Source organism: Microcebus murinus, chromosome 18 (assembly GCF_040939455.1).
Source record: "Microcebus murinus isolate Inina chromosome 18, M.murinus_Inina_mat1.0, whole genome shotgun sequence".
Lineage (NCBI taxonomy): Eukaryota > Metazoa > Chordata > Mammalia > Primates > Cheirogaleidae > Microcebus > Microcebus murinus.
The window spans coordinates 10,554,961-10,578,432 of NC_134121.1; the positions used below are offsets into that span (position 1 = coordinate 10,554,961).

Below are 23,472 nucleotides of genomic sequence, written 5' to 3' on the forward strand. Positions count from 1 at the left end.
TCAGAAGAGTTTTTTTCTAAATGTTCTACTAGCATTTTTATGGTTTTAGGTCTTACAGTTAAGTCTTTTAATTTTTTTATTTGCTTTTTACTTTTTACAGTTAAAATTTTAATATCCATCTTGAACTTATTTAAAAGTAAACTAGGAGAATGGGTCCACTTCCCACCAAATGGTTAGCATTTGTCTTAACTTTGAGTTCTTTAGCAGCAACAAAGAACTAGCCCGAGCCCAGAGCACTGGAAGGAGAGCTGCGGGTCCACGCATCTTTAGATGAGGAGGAGATGGGGAGAAGCTATGGCTTTGCACCTGTTTTGTCACCTATGCCTATACCCATAAGTCCTCATAGGTTCAGGTAGAGACATTGATAAATAAGAAAGGATAAGGAAGAGGGTGCCTAGAAAATCCAATGGTGGCCTCTGCTGGGCTTCTCACTTCTTCAGTTGCCGCTAAGCTTGGGGCCCCACAGAAGTTCGGAGAGGCCTGGATAACTTGCATTTCTTGACCTTCCAGTAAATTCAGACACAATGAAATGCCAGCACAGGGTTATAGAAATTACAAGATTTTCCAAATGATTATATAGAACAATTAAAGGCTTATCATGGGCGTCTCCTCTTCATCCAGTCAGTGTCTCTCTGACTGTGTGAATGGTCGTGTTGGAGAGAATACCAGAAGTCCGAACTTGAGGCTCCTCATGAATACAGGTCGTCCAGGCCGGATGATCCTCCTCCTGAGACTCCACACCTCAAGGGCACCTGGTGTGGCCAGCTTGCTCCTCTCAGTTCAGCAGCCACACACCCCAAAGCATACAGAGAAGGCAGAATCCTTCCCTGCTGTCTCTGATGTCTCCTTCCTCAGGTTTTCCTCTTCTTGCCCTTCGCTTGTGATTTACAGATCTGGCAAACCTTGCTGCTTTCTGAGTCATCTTCCTTTTGCCTAACACTCGATTGTCCTTCTCTGAGACTAGAATTAAGGATCTGGTAGGAGCCAAAGTTAAGAGGCAGACCCCAAAGGTCTTTGGACCCCCTGGGATTCTGCAGTCCTGGACCAATACTGCAGCTTATTCAGCATCCCTGAACTGCAGCCACTTGTGTTTCTCTTTCTCCAGCTGGTTTCAGTGCTGAAAGAAATGAGCTATCTTGAACCCAGAGCGATGAAGCACGTCCCAGAGACAGCAGCAACCATGTTCTCCTCCCAGGAATTCTACCGGCAGCTTGTGGCTAATTTGGAGTTGATGGCAAATTGGTACAACAAGGTGATGAAAACTCTACTAGAGGTGGAATTTCCATTAGTGGAGGAAGAGCTGCAAAATATCGATCTCCACCTGAAAGCAGCAGAGGAGACTCTGAACTGGAAAACAGAAGGTAACAGGGCACCACCTGGAGTCTGAAAAAATGTTGGGATTTAACCACTTTGGTACGGCGCTCACCAGCTGCGAAACCTTGCCCACAGCCGGCACTCCTAGTCCGCACGATAGTTTGTGCTGTGCAGTGACGACGAATCCATTTTGCTCTTATGTGATGATGAAAGCTTTAAAGCACTGAAAGCTTGTTTTACTTTACAGGCAGCTTTACTTGTAATGTAAATCAGAATAGGTAACGTATACATATATGTTTTCATTACATTATTTTTAAATATTCACAAATTTATTTTGATAAATGAAAAATTAGAAAACTCATATCACGGCCGTCGGCTAAAGTCGCTTTGCGCATTCCTCTGTGGCTGTCGACTATACTCAGTGCTGGTATCGAAGAGGTTAAGGGTCGAATACAGTTAAGACAACCTCAGATTATTCCCTGGTAATCTAATGTGGATTTGAAATACAAGTCTATCCTTTCATTTGACACATATCCAAGCAGAGAAAGTAAGGAGCGTTGGTATTTATCTTCTTTCTTCTCTTTGAATATGACTGGTAGATTTAGAATTTGCTGCCATGCACTTAAGGAGGCTTGGAGGTTGCCTGAGAGCTCCCACAGTCTCCAGCATATAAGGCACTCCACAATTTAGAGCTCTTACTATATTATTATTGTTATTTAATTTTTTTAACCAGATTGTAAACATCTTAAAGAAGGGAACTATGCATTTATTTCTCTGGTATCCTTCAATTCAATTCGAAAAATTTTCATGGATTAACATATGCAGGGCACTAAGTGTGAGACTGTAGGGAGAATGTGAGATGTGGAGTGTATGGGAAATGGTACCTACGCTCAGAAAGCTCATCTTCAGTTGCAACAACAGACGTATGTATTACACAACCATGCAAGACTGGCTATGATAAAAAGCCATCATGGAGTTAAAAATAAAACATGATAAATCACAAGGGAAGGAAATTAATCTGAATTAGGGTCCTCAGAAGACTTACAGTTTGGAAAGAAGGGTCACAGTCAACTCATGAAAGCCTTGGAGTGACATATTAAACGAGTTAGAACTTTATTTCATATATAAGAGGGAATGACATTTTCAACATTTAACACAGTGCTAAAACAAGCATTTAACAAAGTGCTAAAAAAAATGGATTAACCCAAATAAAGTCATTAAGTTTCGCTGGTATCTGAACGTAAAATTGTATTTCTTAGCAACTGTACCAACTTTGGTGTGCTTGGTAAGTAAGCCCTGCCTTCTTGCTTCTCTTCCTCTGTACTCAGATCAGGGTAAAGGTTGGCTTTTTAATACGACTAGGAAGGAATAATATGTTCTGAAACTGTGCAGAAAAGTCTTGTAAAACCTGAAAGTATTAAATCCTTATCTTTCAAAGCAACTAGACTTTTAGCTATGCCACTGTAGGCTATTTTGATTAATTATATTTCTTTTGGGGGGCAGGCATTTGGGATTATGTCATTCAAATCACCAGCAGTATTCATGATCTTGAACAAAGAATTCAGAAAACGAAAGACAATGTGGAAGAGATTCAAAACATCATGAAAACATGGGTGGCTCCGATATTTAAGAGAAAAGATGGAAAAAAGGAATGCCTTCTATCTCTGGACGATCAGAATGATCGTATGGAAAAATATTACAATCTCATCAAAGAATCTGGCCTTAAGATTCATGCCCTGGTTCAGGTAATAACTATCTTCTTAGACACACATTCCATGAAAGCATTAAGAAGTGTGTTTGGCTGCAAAAAGTGATTTGGAAATTAGAACAATCAATAGATGCTGTGTCTTAGTGCTTTCTTTAGTCAAGGATAGAAGTTTATACGGATAGCAAAAGAATAAAGCTAATAGATAGGAGGAGTGAAGAGTCACGTTCTGGCACCAATGTGTCAAAATTAATACTGTCTTAATGGTGACACCACTTAATTGTCACATGACTTAAGTCTCACACCTAACTCCATGGGGATAAAAGATGCCAAAGGCAAAATCCTAAGCTATCCGTGGCATTAACCACCTCCGTGCCCAACTTGCCCACACAACCTAGTGTGGTCTTCCAGCATCATCCTTATAACTAGCCCTATGAGCCTAAAGAGATGAAAGATTGCCATGGAGCCCCTAACTGCATTCAATAAGAAGAAAAATGCAGCGTGCTGCAGCCTCATGCAGTAAGGCTCTACCCTTCATTGAGGTCAGGGCAACTTCATGTCTTTTCGTCAAAGCTAAAGCTTCCTTGTGAACAGTGGAAAAGGGTTATCAATGGCCACCAGCTCCAAGCCCACTGAGGTAGCCATAGGGCAGTGTCTGACAGGTTGACTCAGGTGAGAAGTCAGACATGAATCATGGCTGTTATCTGTGGATTGTCCGTGGTCTGAAGCACGATGAAAACGTTGAGCCTTAGGCACTGGTGATGACCAGATTTAAGAAAAGAAGATGATTGCTGAAATTTTGGCTTTAAGAGTTAGAGTCCCTCAATTTGATTTATTTTTAACCCCTTCTGGTCCCATAGCTAGTAATTCAGTAACTAGTGTAGAACCCAGACATCCACTTTTCATCTATTTTTCTTTTGTCCAACCATCCACCCATCCATCCATCCACCCATCCATCCATCCATTCATCCATCCACCCATCCATCCATCCACCCATCCATGCATCCACCCATCATCCACCCATCCACCCATCCATCCATCCATATATACATCAGCTGTGTGTTCAAAACTGTCCAAGGCCCTATACTGAATACCAAGAAAATGTAATAGACATGTTTGAAAAGGATGAAAGCAATCAGGCAAACACAAGAAACTACTTAAGATTTTAAAAGTTAACAAACTATATGTGTGTTGAGACTCTATCTATGTGATGACAAATGCTCAAGTCCTTGCTCTTGAAAGTCAGAATGAGAGAAACTTTAAAGAATTAAATTGCCTAAGCATTGAGACAAGCACAGTGACCTAGAAAAAAACTACATATTGTAATATTTCAGTTGTTCAGAGGTAAACCAGGAAATAACCAAAAATGGCCTAAAGCCAAAATATTTGTTGCAAACGTTTTTCTAAAAGTTCAGACACTTTACAAGGCACTGAGAGGTTAGATTAATTGACTAATGCTGCCCAGCTAAGATGAGGCAGAGCTGTCTAACTCTAGCTCTGCATTTATCCAATATACCATGTAACCTCCGGGTTAGTCAGGAGATCTCCTTAGGCCAAACACAAAACTTAGTAATTAGGCCTTAAATAATGTTTACATTTTGATGACTTAAATGTTTTAAAATAAAAACCAGTAAACAGAAGCACCATGAACAGAAGGGAATTTTTGTCTTTTTCTCCTCATTGGTACATAATAGGTGTTCAATAAATGGGTTGGATAAAATAATTAAATTTTTCTTTTGAGCATTTTCTATGTACACAGATGTAATTTTACCAAAAATGTAATCATTGTACACTATAGTTCTATAACCTGATTTTTTCAAACAGTGTATACCCAATAATTGTCTATGTCACTAATTATCCTTCTATATGATCATGCATGATGTTTAATTGTATGGATAGACCATGGTTTGATTAACTCATCCCCTTATTGAGTACTTAAGTATAGCAGATTATTCATTTATTAAAGTCATAGTATAATATCTATATAGTGCAATGCACGGCCATGGAGTATACATAGAATTCAGTAAGCTTTTACAAGTGTACACACTCAGGTAACTCCCATAGGACAGAACCTTGCCACCACCCTAGAAAGTCTCACTTTTCCCTCTTCCCATTCAATCCACTTCCATCCTCCCACCAGCCCTAGTTAATCACTGATCAGCTTTTTGTCATTGTAAAGTAGGTGTCTTTTCACATGAATGGAATTATGTAGCATGTTCTGCCTTTTTATATTTACCGTAATATGATTGCAATTGATCCATATTATTGCATTTATTAGGAGTCTATTTCTTTTTATTGCTGGAATTCCATTGTATAAATATAACAGAACTTGTTCATCCATTCCCCTAATGATGGTCCTTGAGTTATTCTAGATTGGGGCTACTGTAAATAAAGCTGTTATGTATAGTCCTATATAAGTTATTCCATGGACACGTGTTTTCATGTCTCTTAAAAATTTCAAAGTCATAGGTACATATATGTTTAACATTCTAAGTGATTTGCCCAACAGTTTCCCAAAGTGATGGTATAATTTAACACTGCCACAGGCAATGTCATAAAATTCACTTGCTCTATCTCTTCACCAAATTTTGGGGTTGTGGGCCTTTTTAATTTTTGCCATTTTAGTGTCTGGTGGCATCTTGTTAAAATTTTAATTTGTATTTCTCAGAAGATTTATACTGTTGAACACTTTTTCATATGCTGATTGGCCAATTATATATATTCTTTTATAAAGTATCTATTTAAGTCTTTTAGGCTCATTTTAAGTTGGGTTGTTTGTAAGTTCTAGAAGTCCTTTATGGCTTCTGGATACATATCTTTTGTCAAATATGTGTTGTGAATATTGTCTCCAAATCTGTGGCTTGCCTATTTTCTTACTAGTGAGTGTTTAAATGATAAATAGTTTTAAATTTTGATGTAGTGTGATTTACCCTTTTTCCTCTTACGGTTAGTGCTTTTGAGTCCTATCTAAGGAAACTATTATACTTACTCAAGTTTGCAAAGATTTTCTTCTATATTTTAATAGAAGCTTTATAGTTTTAACTTTCATATTTAGGACTATAATCTGTCTTGAATTCACTGTTTATGAAGTGATATAGGAGTTGAGTTCATTGTTTTCCATATTAACCTCCAATTTTTCCTGTACCTTTTTTGAAAATGATTTCCCCTATTGAATTTTTTGGCACCTTTGTCAAAAATCAACTAACTATATAAAATGCCAATATAAAATGTCAATACCACTCTTTCTGAATTATTGATTAATAAAGAATTGATTAGTAATAACTCTTGAAATTAGGTCCTACACGTCCTTTAACTTAGATTCTCTTTTTCAAGATCATTTTGGCTATTCTAGGATCTTTGCATAACCACATAAATTTTAGATTCATCTTGTCAATTTATAGAAAAAGTTAGGTGTGATTTTGATTGAGATTGCTTTAAATCTGTAGATTAATTTAGGGAGGATAAAGATCTTAATATTAAATATAGCAATCCATGAACATGGCGTATCTCTTCATTCAGTTAGGTCTCTAATTTCTCTCTGAAGTGCTTTGTAGTAGGTTTTGTGTAGAAGCCTTGCACATTTTCCATTAAGTGTATCACTAAGTGTTTTATATTTTGGAGTACTACTATAAATTGATTTATTAATTTTATTTTCTAATTGCTATCAGTTAGTGTATAAAAGTGTAATTGGGTTTTGCATATTGATATTGCATTCTGTGGCCTTTCTAAATTTCTTAGATGTAGTTAGTTGTTTTGTAGGTTTCTTATGATTATCTATATAAATAATCATGTCATATGCAAATAAGACAATTTTACTTCTTTATTTCCAGTCTTGTATTTCTTTTTCTTGCCTTATTTCTCTGGCTAGACCCTCCAGCACAATGTTGAAGTGGTGAGAGTGGACTTGCTTGCCTCATTTCCAATCTTTTAGCCTCTTAGAGTACAAACTTAGGGTATTGATTGATGCCTTTCTTTCTTTCTAATAAAGGCATTTGATGATACTAGTTTCCCTTTCAGCAGTGATTGAGTTTCATTCCTCAAATTTGATCTGCCTCATTCTTATTATCATTCAGTTTTAACTGTTTTCTCTTAGTATTACTTTTTTAACTTAACTTAATGATCATTTAGAAGTATGTTGTTTAATTTTCACATATTCAGGCTTCTCTAGACATCTTAATAAAATTGATACCTAATTTAATTCTATTATGGTCTGAGAAGATACTCTGTGGTGCTTATTTTTCCATTCTTGGGATATTTCATGCACTTATGGGATACTTATGATGTATTTGTCTGCTAATTTTAACATTTATGTTACTTTCTTAGTCTGCTTTTTTCTGTCTCTTTTTTAAAATGAGGCAGAAGTCTATTTTTCTTTGACATAAAATAATCTAACAAGCAGACATTTCAGGATTGGTATGACAGCTTTGACATCAGGGACCTACCCACGAGACTACTTCCTGAGTCTGTTCTTAGTGACTATTTTCCCTTCTGGCTAAATGTCACATTTTTTTGCTTCTTTACATGTCTCGTAATTTTTATTATATGCTAGACATGTTGGATGCCACTTGAATATATGAGTATTATTTCCTTTAAAGAGTTTGGGTTTTTGTTTTGGCGGGAAGTTAACTTCCCAATGGATCCCAACATTGACTTTGTTGAGATGCACTTTCGAGCTTTTTTAGGGAGGATCTAAAGAGGACTTACTCTAAATTGAGCAGCTCTCATCCTAAAGCATGGCATTTCTGGGGTCTTAACTGAATTCCTGGGTTACCTGAAAGATATTTTCATTATTCTGACAAAACCCTAACATCTCCCAGCACTGTATGTTCTGTTCAGCTTAGAGCCCCCTGTAACTATCCTCTGTCGGGTCTCACAGAGTCTCACCCTAATCATGTGCAGCTTAATACTCAGTCAAAGACTCAAGAGGACCCGGCCATCTCTGCAGCCCCAGCTCCAAATTCTGTCTTCTGTGCCCACCAGAGGGGTGCTGTAACTGAGCTCCACCACCCTGTGCCGTGGTTTGGAAGTTACTTTGGGTAGAAAATCAGGTAGTTGTGAAGTTCGTCTCGAGTATCTCTCTTACCTCAAGGATGGCATTATCCAGTTATCCAACACAGTTATCCAATTGCCCAACACGGTTGTTTGTGCTACACCCAGTTCTACAGTTTGCAGAAGGAGAACAAGTACAGTTGTATTCTTCTGCTTCATTACATCAGAAGCCTAAACTATTTCTTCTTGTTTCACAGAAAAAAATTCCAGCACATTTGTTTCTTAGACAGCAGAAGATTTGAGGTAGAAAACAAAGGTGAAAGGCAGAGACAGTCATAGTGATAGCTTGACAATAGGGAGATAAAACAATTATACAAAGCAGTCACAAAAGCTGAAAGTTGTTTAATGTACAAGCAAACAGGTATACACATCTTAACAATACCTGAGAGCAACTCTATATTGTCACTGTGTTGTGATTTGCACAATAATGGGTTTTAAGTTATTAAGAACATCTTAAGTCTACTTAGGAAGGAAAGGTATAGGTACTGTGCTGTGAAAGTTTTAGAGTTGTGTCACTTAAAGGCAGGATCATGAGATTGTTTAAATCCAGGGGGATTTATAACATGGCAATCCTTCCTAAAGGGGTCGATGTGAGTCATCTAGAAGAATTACTTCTGCAAGTTAGTTACTGCTTCCCCTGAAGATATCAGGTAATTGGAAAGTCACTGTAAAGAGTCTTAATAATGAAAATGATGAAGAGTAAATTGGATGTCTGTGCTTGTCATTGCATTTAGGTTTCCTCTCCTTGAAGTCCAAACTTGTTACCATGGTGATGCGTGGGCTCCAACAGGTCGCGAACTGTATCATGTAAAAGAGAAAGAGAGAGAGGGGAAAAGAGAGAGAGGGAGGCATTTGCTTATCTGTATGTGTTTTCTAAATCACTCAGTATGATGAAGGTTTTTAGTTAATATTAAATGTCAACCAGTGTTGGGATATAGAATTAAGAGACGTGGAAAGTTTCAGGAGTTTTTCGGGGCTTTGCCTTGAAGGAATCTGTGAGCGTGTTAGTTCACAGACCAGAAACTGCTTAACAACAAGGGGGGCATTCCACCGATCAGAGAGAGGCATCTGCAAGATGATGCGAATTCGAAGCCTGCAAGCCACCGCCTGGAGCTTGTGCAAGGCAGAGCTCGACATGGGGCCCAAGGCTAAGAAACTGATCAAACATGCCAGCCCAGCAGACAACTTACAGCTGGAACTATCTTAAACTTCAAGACTATTCCTGCTTCACTCCTGACCACGTCTCAGTATATAGAAAAGTAGATTAGATTAATATACAGACTCAGTGTTCCTTCTTTATACATTTTTGTCTTTAACTTATATGCTCAGCTAGGTCTATTCTTAACTTAGGACTTAAAATGTTTGTAGATTTTATAACTGTTTATAAAGATTATAAAGATTTTAAAGATTATAAAGTTATAAAGATTTTATAACTGTTTACTCTTATAGACAAAATTAGGCAAGGGTCCCTTAAAACCTTTGGGAAACCTTAAAACCTAAACAAATGATCTGTACACATAATTCTATGACCAAGGACATCTGCTTGCTGTAACATTAAATACTGATGTGGGACTTCGCTCAGTGCCTCCTGACTCAAGGGAATGCTGGAGGACCCCTGACTCTCCCATCACTTTAAACTACACTTTGTCTCTGCCTCTATTATTTCCAAATCTCTTGTGACAATCCTGCCTGAGACCTGTTTTGCTGGGAGAGTAGCTAACTCCCGACAAGCCACGAAACACTCCAGCTCATTTCTAAGGATTATCCAGGAAATGCTTTGCTTCTTTTAACCTCTTTTTAAATTAACGTATTTATTTTCTGAGACAAGGGTCCCACTCTGTTGCCCAGGCTAGAGTGCAGTGGTATCATCATAGCTCAAAGCAACCTCAAACTCCTGGGCTCAAGTGATCCTCCTGCCTCAGCCAAGTAGCTGGGTCTATAGACGCTCACCACTATGCCCGGCTAATTTTTATTTTTTGCAGTGATGGGGTCTTGCTATGTTGCACAGGCTGGTCTCAAACTCCTGGCCTCAAGTGGTTCTCCCCCATCAGTCTCCTGCAGCGCTGGGATTACAGGTGTGAGACACTGCACCTGACCTGAGCCTCAAATTTTTATAAGCATGAGTCATAATGCCCTTTACCCTTAGCATTCCTTCCTCTGCCTACTCTCACTTCTGTGTTTATGCAGCTTCTCCTGGGTCTAGCAGGCAGCATTTGCACTGCAGCACGGGCACTGCACCCATCTGCATTCCTTCTGAGAATGGGGGCCTGACCCCATCCTCCCTCCAAAGGGGCAGGATGGTGCCCCATAAGCCCCTCATGGTCTAGCTCTGTGTTCCCTTCAGTCAACGGTTCTACCCAGACAGAATGGATTCAATACACATGTAACAGTAAATTCTGCCTTCTACAAGAAGGCTTTTTCCTCCATGTGCTGTTTTTATTCCTATTGATGATTATGCCAGTTCTTTCACGTATTAAATGAGGTTTATATACTTTCTTCTTTCTTTTGTAGGAAAATCTGGGTCTATTTTCTGCAGACTCAACCTCCAATATCTGGAAGACTTATGTAAACTATATTGACGCCATGTTGCTGGATGGATTCTTTCTTGCCATTGAGTTCTCCCTCAAGTACCTCTTGGAAAACACTGGTACTTACTGGCTTATGGATGTGGGCTATTACTGGAAATATAACAGTGGCAGCATTCACTGAATTAAATTGAAGCGCAACTGAGTGCTCTGTGACTTTTCCCGAAATGTTGTAGACTTTTTGTGAATGATATACAGTAAAATAGCAAATGTATTGAGCTTCTAAATTGTTCAAGGAGAAAAAAATTTCTAATTCTTTAAAACTCAGATCCTAAACCAGGCTCTAAGAGAGTGAAGCACATAGCGCAAGTGAAAGCATCAAAGCAAATTCAATCTCAATCCAGCTTCAGTAAGGAGGAGTGCAAGTCGGCACTGCAGTGATCCCTGTTAGTAATAAGGACAGAAGCCTCCTCAACTGGGCTCAAGGCAGTGGAAGGGGGCCTTCTGCACCTTCAGGCTTCCTGCACTTTATCTCTTTAGCCTTTGGAGAGTGCAGGGAGGTTGTGGCAGCTGAGTTAAAGGGAAAAAACAGAAGTTTTTTCATGTGAAAAAGAGTCAGACAAGACACAGGGAAGGAGGTAACTTTCAGAAGGCAAAAGGAATGTTATGAAGGTAATGGGCATTCTTTGAAGCTGTTAAAAAATAGTTAAGGGCTTTGAATTTGTGGTGGATATGTGGGGGCAGGGTGCACACAGTAAGGGTTGACCTTGGCTAGTAGTGATGATATGCAAAGGACAGAAGAGTTCAGGACCAAAAGTTGAATGGAAGCTTCACATTCTGGCAGATTCTGAGTTGCTTAGCACAGGTCCCCTGGAAGAATTAGTCAAAATGGAAAGGCAGAGGTAAAGATTTTAAAGCCAGAGGATGAAAGTGAAATGAGAGCTTAAGGTGTCAAGTCCAACCTAAGGATAGAAATCAAATGCAGAGTTGAAAATAAGTAGGCCAAGGCCAGTGTCCAGATATCCAGCCCATGAAAGAAGGCACAGGCAGACACCTCAGCTGAGAATATGGAGGAGAACAAGGCCCAGCTGAGTGGAGCCCAAATGGGCAGCCGTTGGCCTTGGTAGGTGGAGTGTCTGAAGTGTGAGGTGTGGTCTCTGCTGGCAGGGTATGGGGGTACTCCAAATCAAGGAAATATGGCAGCAGGACTCAGGATCCAGCACAGTTAGCAAGGTGGGAGATCATCTTCTAGAGCCTGGGAGTAAGTAGCCAAGGGACACGGAACATGGGCACTGAGACTGGAGAACCAGCTCTCAGGGTCCAGCACTGGTGGTGTTCACCTTGGTGAATGGACCAAACCCCCTCTGATTCTGGAAGTTCAGGGGGCCTCACCACTCACCCCTCCCTAGAGGATCTAGGAGGACACTTCAACCACTCTTGGGTACAGGCAATGCACTAGAGATGGTGCCCAAATATGGTCACTCTGCTCTGCCTTTGACCAGTGGCTAGCTGGCTGTCCTGATCTGGGCTGCCCGGTGTGCCATGTGTTCTCTTATGGGAAGGACAGAGTGAGAACAAGGAGATGGAGAGAAGAGAGGGCAGTCTTTCTCCAGGATTGACTCTATGGAAATAGGAGGGTGGAGGAACACATCTTCTCATAATACAGAAGCCCTTCAAATTCTCCTTTGAGTGGGCAGGAGCTGGACTTAGAAGCTACCTGAGCTGAGGCACTATAGATGAAATTTAAAAGGCAATGGTTGTCTGAGCATAAGTGAAGGAGTCTATGGAAGGCAGCATCTGGAGAAGAAAATTATGGGGCCCCTTCACGGAAGCCCGGTTGGATGGCTTTTTCCTCCTAGGTCCATCTTAACATTTTTGCCTTCTTGTGTTTGGTCACGCTTGTACCATTCCCATGGCTGGGGCTGGCCTCCCTGTCTTCTCTTGTCACCCAGACCCTCTGTAGGTTAAATGCTATCCACTCCATAGAGAAATGTTCTTCCTCCTCTTACCTCCTAAAATGATTTACTTGCACCAAGATTGTGGAACGAGGACAGTCTGCTTTGGGTGATAGTTTTGTTGCTGTTACATCCAATGTAGGGATTAGGGTCTCATGTCAAAATATGGGGCAAAAATCTCATATAGTCAAAACATTCTTTAAAGTCTTTTAAATTCTATAAATTATTTGAGACCTTATCTATTAATTTATAAGTATATAATATGTATGGTAATATAGAATATATCATGAGCACCTATATAAAGCATAATATTACAGGTGTTTTTTAAAAACTATTTTATGATAGTATAATCACTATGCCTATGCTACTGGTAAATTTGTATTCCTTTAAGTTAAATCTGCATTTGATGGGGCTCTCCTGAGTCCAATAATGCAAACTTATCATCCCTCCAGTTTTTAAGGCAAGGCCCTAGTCTTGCATATCTTTGAGGACCCTGAAGTATTTTAGTTAGGGTGAATGGCTACACTGGGGTAACAAACACTCCATCAATAATGTGGCTTAAAGGACAAAGAAGTCTACCCTCCACCTCATAGTCTAAGGTGAGTGTTCCAGTTTGGGGGGCAAGTTCCTTCCATGCTGTGGCTCCACCACTCTACTCTCTTGGGCCCCTCCTCATTTCTGTGGTTGACGGGGCTCACTGCTACCTCCAGGCTCTTGTCCGTGGGAGAGGAAGAGACAGGGTAGAGAAAGCTCACCTGCTGTCTTAAGGGCACCATCACGTCTTCCCACGCCCACTGGGGAGGAAATCTCATTGCCATACCTAACCATAAGTAGGACTGGGAAATTCAATCACACCAGTTATAATTCTATTTATAGGGAATAAGAAGACAGTAGACTTCAGTGAGTAGTCTCCTCTCCACCTACATTCTCCAGCTCATACGAGGCTCCTAAATATTTCTACAATCAGAAAGATCTGTGAAAATAAATGGTTATTGATAAAAGTTTAAGCATATATCCTGTACTTAGAACATCTTGCTTCATGTTGTATTTTGATGTAAATTTAGCAAGGCAAGTTGGTCTAGCAAGTAATCAGGACTTTGTTAATTATTTACCTGTTTTTAAAATTTTTATCACTACGAGACTACAGGATTAAAATAAGTTGTCGTTTAAGGAACAGAACAGGCAGGGTTGTAGTTTCTCTTTGTTGGTGGTGCCTATGCAGTTGTTGGCAGGCATGGCCCTGTTCTAGCAGATGCCGGTAGAATTGCATGGTTTGTGCCTCAGAAGAAATCAGCTGTTTCCAAGAAAATGGCTTTGGAGAATCAACCCCTCCTCAACCAGAGGCTGTGTCACCCCTTAGAAGGCTCTGGCCTCAGAAAGGGACTGGCTTGGGTGGATCAGTTATTGGGATGTGCTTTGTGAGGACAAGGAGAGTAAATGTCCTGTGATGCCCCAGAGAGCCCTGCAATCCAAAGCGTCAGTGGTCCCCCTGTCGAGAAACACTGCAGGACTGTTCCCCTCGCCTTTTCTGGGGTGTTCGCAAACCCTGCATTTCCATCTTTCCTACGCTCTAACAGCTTGTCTAAAGGAAAGAGATGCTCTGGGTGCTTTCGGAGCATACTCTGCCCATTTTATCAATTCTTCTTTCGTTTGTTTGTTTTCCCTTTTTTTTCAGAGTGCAAGGCAGGAACCACCCCAATATTTGAAGCACAACTGAGCCTTGCTATCCCAGAGTTAGTTTTCTATCCGTCTCTGGATTCCGGAGTGAAAGGGGGCTTCTATGACATCGTCGAGGGTCTCGTAACTAGCATTTTCGGGATAGCATCTCTGGTGCCCCGGCTTTCCCCGCAACACGGCTCCCCTCACTACCAGGTACTGGATCTGCAGCCACCCTGCCGTCCAGCCTAGCCTGGGGCTTCCTGCCAAGGGCTGGTGTAACCTACCTGCTGTCGTCTCGCTTCCCCAGGTGGACGTGGAGGGCATGGCCCACCTGGCAAACATGCGGAGCGTGCTCATGGACAGGGTCCGGGCCGTGATGGCCCTGGGCTGTGGCTATCGGAACACCTTCAGCCAGTATTCCTACCTGTATGTGGAGGACCGCAAGGAGATCCTGGGCCAGTTTCTGCTGTACGGGCACGTCCCTACCCCTGAGGAGATCGAAGCCCACGCGGAGGATGGCATCCCAGAGAATCCGCCCCTCCTCCCTCAGTTTAAAGTTCAAATCGACTCCTACGAAAAGCTCTATGAAGAGGTGTGCAGGCTGGAGCCCTTCACGGTGTTCGATAGCTGGATGAAAATCGATATTCGACCCTTCAAAGCATCTCTGCTGAATATAATTAAGCGGTGGAGCCTCACGTTCAAACAGCATCTCGTGGACCACGTCACTAACAGGTAGCACAGTTGTTTTCACTTTCTCCCGGCATCCTGGGCTGCCAGAGCACCGCGTTTTGAATCTTCTTCATATTTCCCCCCATGCGTATGCTGGTTAAATAAAAAATTAGAACAGTGAGTTAGAGGCTCTGAGATTTTGAACACCAAGATAACTTGAGTCCTGCCCTTTTCCTTGTTCCCCAGATAAGGCCTCTTTGTCGTATTTGCGTTTGGTGCCCCGTGTGTGGAAGGCGCCCAGTAAGTAGTGAACGATGTGAGAGGCAGTGACAGCAGGTCCTGCCTCCCTTCGCAGCTCTGACCGCGCAGGCTCTTTAAGCCTGGGGAGCGGAGGGGGTCTGATGGGCCTTTTATGGTTTATTCTTACTCCTTGTCTCAGATTATCCAGCTGGACAATGTGGAAGTCGCTAAAACCGCATACTCCCGAGTGCTTGTCTGTGCCATTCTAGCCAAGCCACAGACTGGGTCTAAAATCCTGTCTGTTCCTCCGTGGGCCTAGACTCTCCCCAGCCCAGCACCCGTCTCTCTAACCCAGAGCATCATCCTCTAAATGAGCGATGCAGTTGATCAACACTCTCCCGCTCACTCCACCTTGGCCTTGTGCCCAGAGATCCGCCACAGTCAGAATGTCGACCCCCAACTCCACCAGAATCCTGTGGGCAAGCCACGGTCCCTCTGTACGGGATCACCCTTTGGTGCGTGGGATGACGCTGGGAACCTGACCCACCCGACCCTCTCCTAAGGCCGGTGCTGCTCTTGCTTCATGCTGAGCCGGCCTCGCTCCGAGATCTGGAGCCATGTGCAGAAATGAAATGGCAAAATCAAGGATTTTATCTAGCTACAAATAAACTCCAAGAGACGTTGCAAGGGTAATGTTGGACCACTGTAGAAAACTCCAGGAAGGCATTGTGGGGATGTTTTACATAGGTCTTTAAGAAGCAGCAGCCAGTGTTCGCATTCGTGAAAGCTTTTGCTCACTGAGGAGCTCAGGGGCAACAAGAGAAACTGCTGGTGGGAGGTGGGGCGGTGACAGATTCCCCAGAATGGAGCACTGCTGGGGGGACAGCTCCTCTGGGGTCCCTCTCAGTTGGTAAGTCTGATAATCCAAGGACGTGGTGGCATGTTTTAAAATCTAGGTTTTGTTATTATTTGGGTACGGCAAGGCCATAGATCTGGAGGTGACTGCCATGGAAAAGACAGATTGTTACTCACAGGCCCCGAGAGAAGGGGCATACTACGCCACACAGGGCCACGCGGGACACACTGGGGCCATCAGGAGGCAGGGGGGTTGGGGAGGAAATGCGGGCAAGGGCTTTGCTGTGGTTTCTGTGGGAAGGGAGCAGATTTAGGATGGAGAGTTGGACTGATTTCAGCAGGATCTAAAGCTGTTCTAATAGCCCTGGGATGATTAGGGCAGGGAGATAGTGGCCCAGAGTGCAAAAGCCCCATAGAAGAGGTGGTGGGCCCTGGATCGGCCAGTTGCATATGGAAGATGTGCTGCAGACCAGCCACTGCTCTCTGTGGGGACTGGCTGGCCCCACAGGGGCAGTCCCTCCACGGTCTGTAAGGCCCCAGATGTGAAAGAACCACAAACACGTGGTCAGTACAGAGCATTGGCCCTGAATGGTTGACTGCAGCTGCCGTGGACATCTACCAGGCAAGGCTTCAGAGGATCTGACAGGGGGTTTAACAGGATGAACTCGTGGTGGAGCAATTAGGAGGCTTGAGTTCATGTCCTTGAACCCCTATTTCCTCAGTTCTGAAAGAAGACAGTATGACTGGATCCCTCTAAGGTGCCTTCTAGCTTTAACAGTTGGTGATTCCATAAACTGGCTACTTTGCTACATATCAGGAAGATGTTTTGTTGTGTTCTCAAGGATTAGATAAAATATAAATAATAAGAAAAATAAAAACCATTTATTAATTGCAGCAATTCCCAACCTTTTTTGTCACCAGGGACCAGTTTCACGGAAGATAGTTTTTCCAAGGACTGGGGGAAGCAGGTTGGTTTGGGGATGATTCAAGTGCATGACATTTATTGTGCAGCCAAACCTCTCTGCTAATGATGGTCTATATTTGCAGCTGCTCCCCAGTGCTAGCATCACCGCCTCAGCTCCACCTCAGGTCATCAGGTGTTAGATTCTCATAAGGAGCGTGCAGCCTAGACCCCTCGCATGCACAGCTTACAGTAGGGTTCGCGCTCCTATGAGAATCTAATGCCGCCCCTGATCTGACAGGATGTGGAGCTCAGGCGGTGATGCCAGTGATGGGGAGCAGCTGCAAATACAGATGAAGCTTCACTCGCTTGCCACTCATCTCCTGCAGTGTGTCCTGGTTCCTAACAGGGCGGGGACTAGTACTGGTCCATGGCCTGGGGCTTGGGGACCACAGTATTATTGAGCGTCTACTGTGTGCCATGCAATTAGGAGATTTCCACCCTCCCTTCATGGGCCAGGATGCATCCCTCCTTGCCTTAGGTCACACATACTTCATTCACTGTCAGAAGTCCAACCCCCTTTGTCATCTACACTCTCAGCCCTACTCAGTTTACTGCCCTAGTCCAGCTTAGCCCCCAGCCCCACCCTCACGAAGCCTCTTCTGTGCTCCTTCACTGGACCTCAGGGTCTCTCAGCAGCAAATACCCTTGTTCCCTTTGTCCTCTCTCATCACCTTTTTGCTCCAACTGAAACTCGGCTTCTGTAAGGACACTGCTTCCCCCCAGCCCTCCCATGCAGACACTGACTTTCCTGCCATATCCCTCCTACCACGAGAGGCCTGGAGGTCTGTAAGGTATGGATGCTTTCTCAGTGCTGCATGCAGATCATTTCACCACCTTCCTCCCTCAAAATTGCCAGCCCCTCTGATGTGACCATGAGTACCACTCATCCTTGCCACAGTCCCCTGCCAAGTCCTCAGTCATCCTTCCTCATCATTGCAGTTTTCATTATCTGGATCACAGTCTTGCTCTCCCACCCTTCTGCCGAGAGTCACCCCCGCCCCCCATGACCCAGCATCCACACACAGTCTCCATTGCACCTGCCTTTTATTTCATTGGCCTCCGACTCCAATGCCCTTTTCCTCTGCCATTCTGCTGCTACTTACTTCTATATTGTATTCTTGATGGGGCAGAAGGAAAGCTGCAGAAGTAATTGCTCTGCCCTCGAAAGCTCAAGCTGAAGCATGCCATTCTCTGACCACCACATGGGACCTTTCCAGCCCACCTGGCAACACGGCCATGTAGAATTCTTCAGATCCACCAGGATTTCCAACCACGCACCCTGCTGCTTTCTTTCTCAGTGTCTGTCATCCTTAATCCCGATTCCCTCCCATTACCACCTTGCAAAACCCTGACTCTGCTTATAAACGCAGTACTCCACACCTGCACCTGAGCATTTCGTCTTAGATGAAGCAAAATCAAACCATTCTCCGACCAATCCTACATTAAATTTATGAATGTAGAATGCAAGCAGGCCCTCCACATTTTCCTAGACACTTCCCCATCTCCCAGACTCCTGTTTCCTCTCTCTCCTCAAATTTCAAATATCCTCTCTGCCCCTGTGACATTGGTTCTCATTTCACTGAGAAATCAGAAGCAATCATGAGAGAATGAACTCGCCTCCTCACCAACAGATCCACCAGCCCACCTGCATTTGCAGCCTTGCATTCAACGACCTGTGGCAGTGGATAAGCTGTCCCTGCTGCTCTGAATCCAGCTCCTTTCCTCTGCCCTTAGGACTTTCCTCTTTAAATATTCCCAACCTCCAGCATTGTCAAGTTTTCCCTTATACATTCTTAACAGCGTGTGAGCATATTGTCATATCTGCCATATTAGAAAAGAAAAAGGAACATGGTCCCACAAGGGCCTTCCAGCTACACCACAATTTTCGTGCACACTCCTTTACGGTGAAATTCCCCAAAAGTTGTCTATACTTGGTTTCTTTACTTCTTCATCCCCCATTCTCTCTCTACAAAAGGTTTTATTATGAAATATAATATACATGAAATTTAGAGAAAAATATTTAAAAAAATACTTGCATTTGCATTATGTAGCTAAGAAACAGAACATATATATACATATACATGTATATATGTATACATGTGTGTACATACACACATATAAACATATATATATATAAATTTGTATTAAAACTTTACAAAAATGAAACTTTTCCATACTGTATATTTTTCTGTGTCCTGTTTTTTTCTTTTACTCAGCATCATGTTTGAGATTTACTCGTGTTAAAGGTATAGCAGTAGTTCATTTTTACTGCTATAGAATATTTCATTAGAAGAATATACAACTTTCCAGTCCATTCTACGGTTGATGAACATTTGAGTTGTTTCCTTCCTGATATTAACAATGTTGCTATCAGTACTCTTATACATGCCTCTTGGGGTACATGGGCAAGCCTTCCTCTAGGGTATATACCCAAAAGCGGAATTGCTGAATTAAAGAGCACGCATATAATGCCAAACTCTGTCCCAGCTAGAGACAGTCACGTGTAAACATGCCTGTAGCCCAACAACCTCAGCATCTCTTGGTGCCGACAAACTGTTCAATCCCGGCTAGTCTGGTGAAGTGCAGTGGCATTGCATTGTGGTAAATATTTTGCAATACTCCGAGCTTTAATAAGGTGGCTCATCTTTTTGTCTTTGGTGAGTCATGTTTCCTTTTCTGTGCCTATTCATGTCTGTTGCCCATTTTTCTATTGGACTTTATCTTTTACTTTTTGGTATTTAGGAGTTACTTAAATATTCAATATCTTGTCCTTTGCTGTTGTATGTATCGCGAATATAGTCTACCATTTTGCGGCCTGTCTTTTCACGCCATTTGTGGTGTATTTTGATGAATAGGCCTTAATTTCAGTGTGGCCAAATGTGTCCAACTTTTCCCTTACATTGTCCTTTAACTTGTTAAATAAATCCTTTTTTTTTTTTTTTTTTGCCCTGAGATCCTAATGATACTCTTCCTATATTCTCTTCTAAGAGTTTTAAAATTTTATCTTTTGCATGAAGTATTTCCTTGTTTATAACTGCATGAATATGAAGGAGTCCTAATTAGTATAGCTTTGTAATAAATCTTGATGTCTGGCAGGGCAAGTCTCCACCTGCTTCATTTTCATCAAGAATGTCCTGACAATTCTTGGCCTTTGCCATTTTATATAAATTTTAATCCTCAGTTTATAATTTTAATCCTCATAAGAAAATGTCTGTTGAGATTTTGATTATCTTTCAGTGACTATAGATCAATTTCAGAGTAGAATTGTAGAATCAAATTGTGATCAATTTGAGTAGAATTGTCATCTTTATAGTATCAAGTATTCCTGTCCAAGAACATGTTCTCTCTTCACTTATTTGCATCCTTTTCAGTGTCTGTCAGTGAAATTTTGCAATCGTTGCCTTTAAAATAATTTGCATGTTTTTGTTAAGATTTATTCCTCAGGATTTTATTTTTTGGTTTCTAGTATGAGTGATATTTTAAAATCATATTTTCTGTAGAAATGGAATTGATTTTTGTATATTGATTTTGCATCAAGCAATTGTGCTAAATTAATTTATTATTTCTAATAATTCATCTTTATACTCTTGCATTTTCTATGTACGTAGTCATCATCTACCAATTTATGATCGTTTAATTTCTTGCTTCTAAGTCTTTATGCATTTTATCTCTCTTACCTTACTATACTAACTGGGACTTCCAGTAGAATGTTGAATAACAGTGTTGATAACAGACATTCTTGCCTTGTCTCTGATCTTAAAGGGGTAAAGGGGATGCTTTCAACAATTCACTGCTAAGGGTAATATTTGCCATAAGTTTTTTATGAATTATATTTATCTGATTTTAAAAATTCCCTTCTAAATGTGTTAAGAGAGTTTAGCACGAATTGATGTAAAATTTGATCAGGTGCTTTTTCTGAGTCCTTTAAGATAGTTCTGTTTTTTTCCTTCAAAATGTTTAAGTGGTAAATATATTATTTATTTGATTTGTAATGTTGACCCAGCCTAGCATGACTGAGATATATCCAACACAAAATATTATCTTTTCCAATGTATCTCCTGATCGATTTTGCTTGCAATTGTTTTGTTTATTTTGTTGGTTGTTTTTTTTTTAGCATCACTGCACCTATGTTTATGATGAGATTGGCCTTCAATTTTCCTTTTTTATACTGTCTGTATCAGATTTTGGTCTTATGACTTTGTTAGCTTCATAAAACAAACAGTAATCCTTCTTGTTTATTCTCTGGAAGAGTTGGTGTAATATTGGAATTCTCTGATCCTTGAAAGTTTGATTTAAATTTCCTATTGAGCCAACTGGGCTTGGGATTTTCTTTGTAAGAAGATTTTAACCTATAATTTCTTTAATGATTATAGGGATATTAAAATTTACTATTTCTCAATGTCACTTTTAGTAAGTCATATTTTCTAAGATTGTATCCATCTTATGTAAATCTTTAAATTATTGCCATAAAATTTATAATATCCTCTCACTGTTTAATCTCTGCAAAGGCTATAGTCATGTCCCTCTTTTCATGTTTATTCATTTGTATTAATGCTTTCTGGCTTCCTTTCTTGAATAGTTTTTCCAGATAGTTAACAAAAACTCATTTATAAATTCATTGATCTTATTTATTATAGTTTTTATTTCAATATTTTATGTTTATTATTTCCTTTTACTACTGCCTTTGGATTTATTTTTCCATTCTTTGGATAACTTAAAAGATAGATGCTTTGCTTATTAATTTTGACTCTTCTGTATCTTTGAACATTAACATTTTAAGTTATAAATTCCCTAAGTACAACTTTACTTCCATCTCACAAGTTTTAGCTTATAATATTTTTGTTGCAGTTTAGTTCTGAATATTTTTCATATCCACTCTAATGGGTTTAGATTTTTTTAAAATTTCCAAATATGGGGTTTTTCTAGTTATATTATTGTTATTAATTTCCAATTTAATTGCACTGTGGTCAGAAATGTGATATATGTAATAACAAGCTTCTGAAACTTGTTGAAGTTTGTTTTATTCAGTATATATAGTCAGTTTTTATAAATATTCTGGGCACATTTGAAAAGAATGTGTATTCTATAACTACTGGGTGTAATTTTCTATGCATGCCTATTTAAACAAATGTGTTAATTCTATGCGAATCTACTGTATCCTCACTGCCTTTTTAAAATCTGCTTAATTTATCTATTACTGAGATAATTGTGTTAAAAAAATCTTCCACTTTGATGGTATATTATCAATTTCTTCTTGTAATTCTGTAAATTTTTCTTTCCTATATTTTAAGATTATGTTATATGGGCATACAGAGTTTGACTTTTCATATCTTCCTGGGAAATTGAACCTTTTAACCAAACATTAAAGATCTTTATCACTCACTATGTTTCTTGTAGTAAAGTCTGTTTTACCTTTTATTAATATAACTAAACCAATTTTTCTTTGTGTAGTATTTGCCTCTTGTATATCTTTTTATCTTTTATCTTTCAACATTAATGTACCCTTATATTAGGAGACACTTTTAAAATCAGCATAGACCTGAATTATTTTATCCACTTTAACAATATGTATCTTTTAACTGGAGGGCTTTGTTTATTGACATTTATTGTGCTATATTTGAATTTAATCCTATGATTTTATTATATATTTTTTATTTGTTATTCTTTTCCTTTTTCCTCCTTTCTTAACTACTTTTACATAGAATTTTTTTCCTACTTTCTTTTGCTTTTCTTTTTCCTTATTCCATTTTTTCCCTCTGCTAGTTTGAATGTTGTACTAGTAGTTCTACTGTTCTGATGGTTACCACTACTATTTTAATAAGCATCCTTAAAATGAATAGATTCATCAGTATTTTTACTCTCTTCATGACCAATACAAAAGCTTTAGAATAGTTCAATCTCCGTTGCTCAACCATCTAATTATATTCTATCATTCCTAGTAATTTAGATTATTTTCTATTATTAATAGTTATTTAAACCCCACAAATTATACTTCATTTTTAATATTTATACACCCAATGTTTATCTAAATTTACTAACATATTTACCAATATCTTTCTATATTATAGACCTGCTACAGAGGTATATCCATTAGAAGTTCCTTTAGTAAGGGTCCATTGATGAAACTCCCTTATTCATTCTTTTCATGAAATATATTTATTTTGCTCTGTTTTTGAAAAACATAGTTTTATGGAAGAAATAATTCTGGGATAACATAAATGCTCTTAGATGATTGAAAATATTCTTCTACTGTGTTCTGGTTTCCATCTTTGCTGCTGAGTCGGCAGTCATCAGTTTAGTTGTTCTATTTTTTTTATTATTGTAGAAATCTGTCTTTGCTCTGAAACTATAATAATTTAATATTTTTTTCTTCTGGTAATCTGCAGTTTTATATTGAAGTATTGATCTGAAGGTTTATTTGTATGCACTCTGCCTGAGATTTGCTGGGCTTTCTTGATCTTACATTTAGTGTCTTTCAGCAATTCAAGAAAATTCTCAGCCAGACTTTCCTCAAATATATATATATGTATATATATA

At 40.2% G+C, this 23,472-nt stretch overlaps 1 protein-coding gene across 1 annotated transcript in view; it reads left to right on the plus strand.

Annotated features, from left to right (window-relative positions):
* DNAH9 (dynein axonemal heavy chain 9) overlaps window positions 1-23,472 on the plus strand; it is a 312,997-nt gene that overhangs the window by 42,510 nt on the left and 247,015 nt on the right. Inside the window, exons 13-17 of the mRNA XM_020280809.2 lie at window positions 1,106-1,361; window positions 2,818-3,059; window positions 10,580-10,715; window positions 14,224-14,420; window positions 14,515-14,939. Of these exons, the coding sequence (XP_020136398.2) occupies window positions 1,106-1,361; window positions 2,818-3,059; window positions 10,580-10,715; window positions 14,224-14,420; window positions 14,515-14,939 (1,256 nt within the window). The remainder of the gene's footprint in view (window positions 1-1,105; window positions 1,362-2,817; window positions 3,060-10,579; window positions 10,716-14,223; window positions 14,421-14,514; window positions 14,940-23,472) is intronic.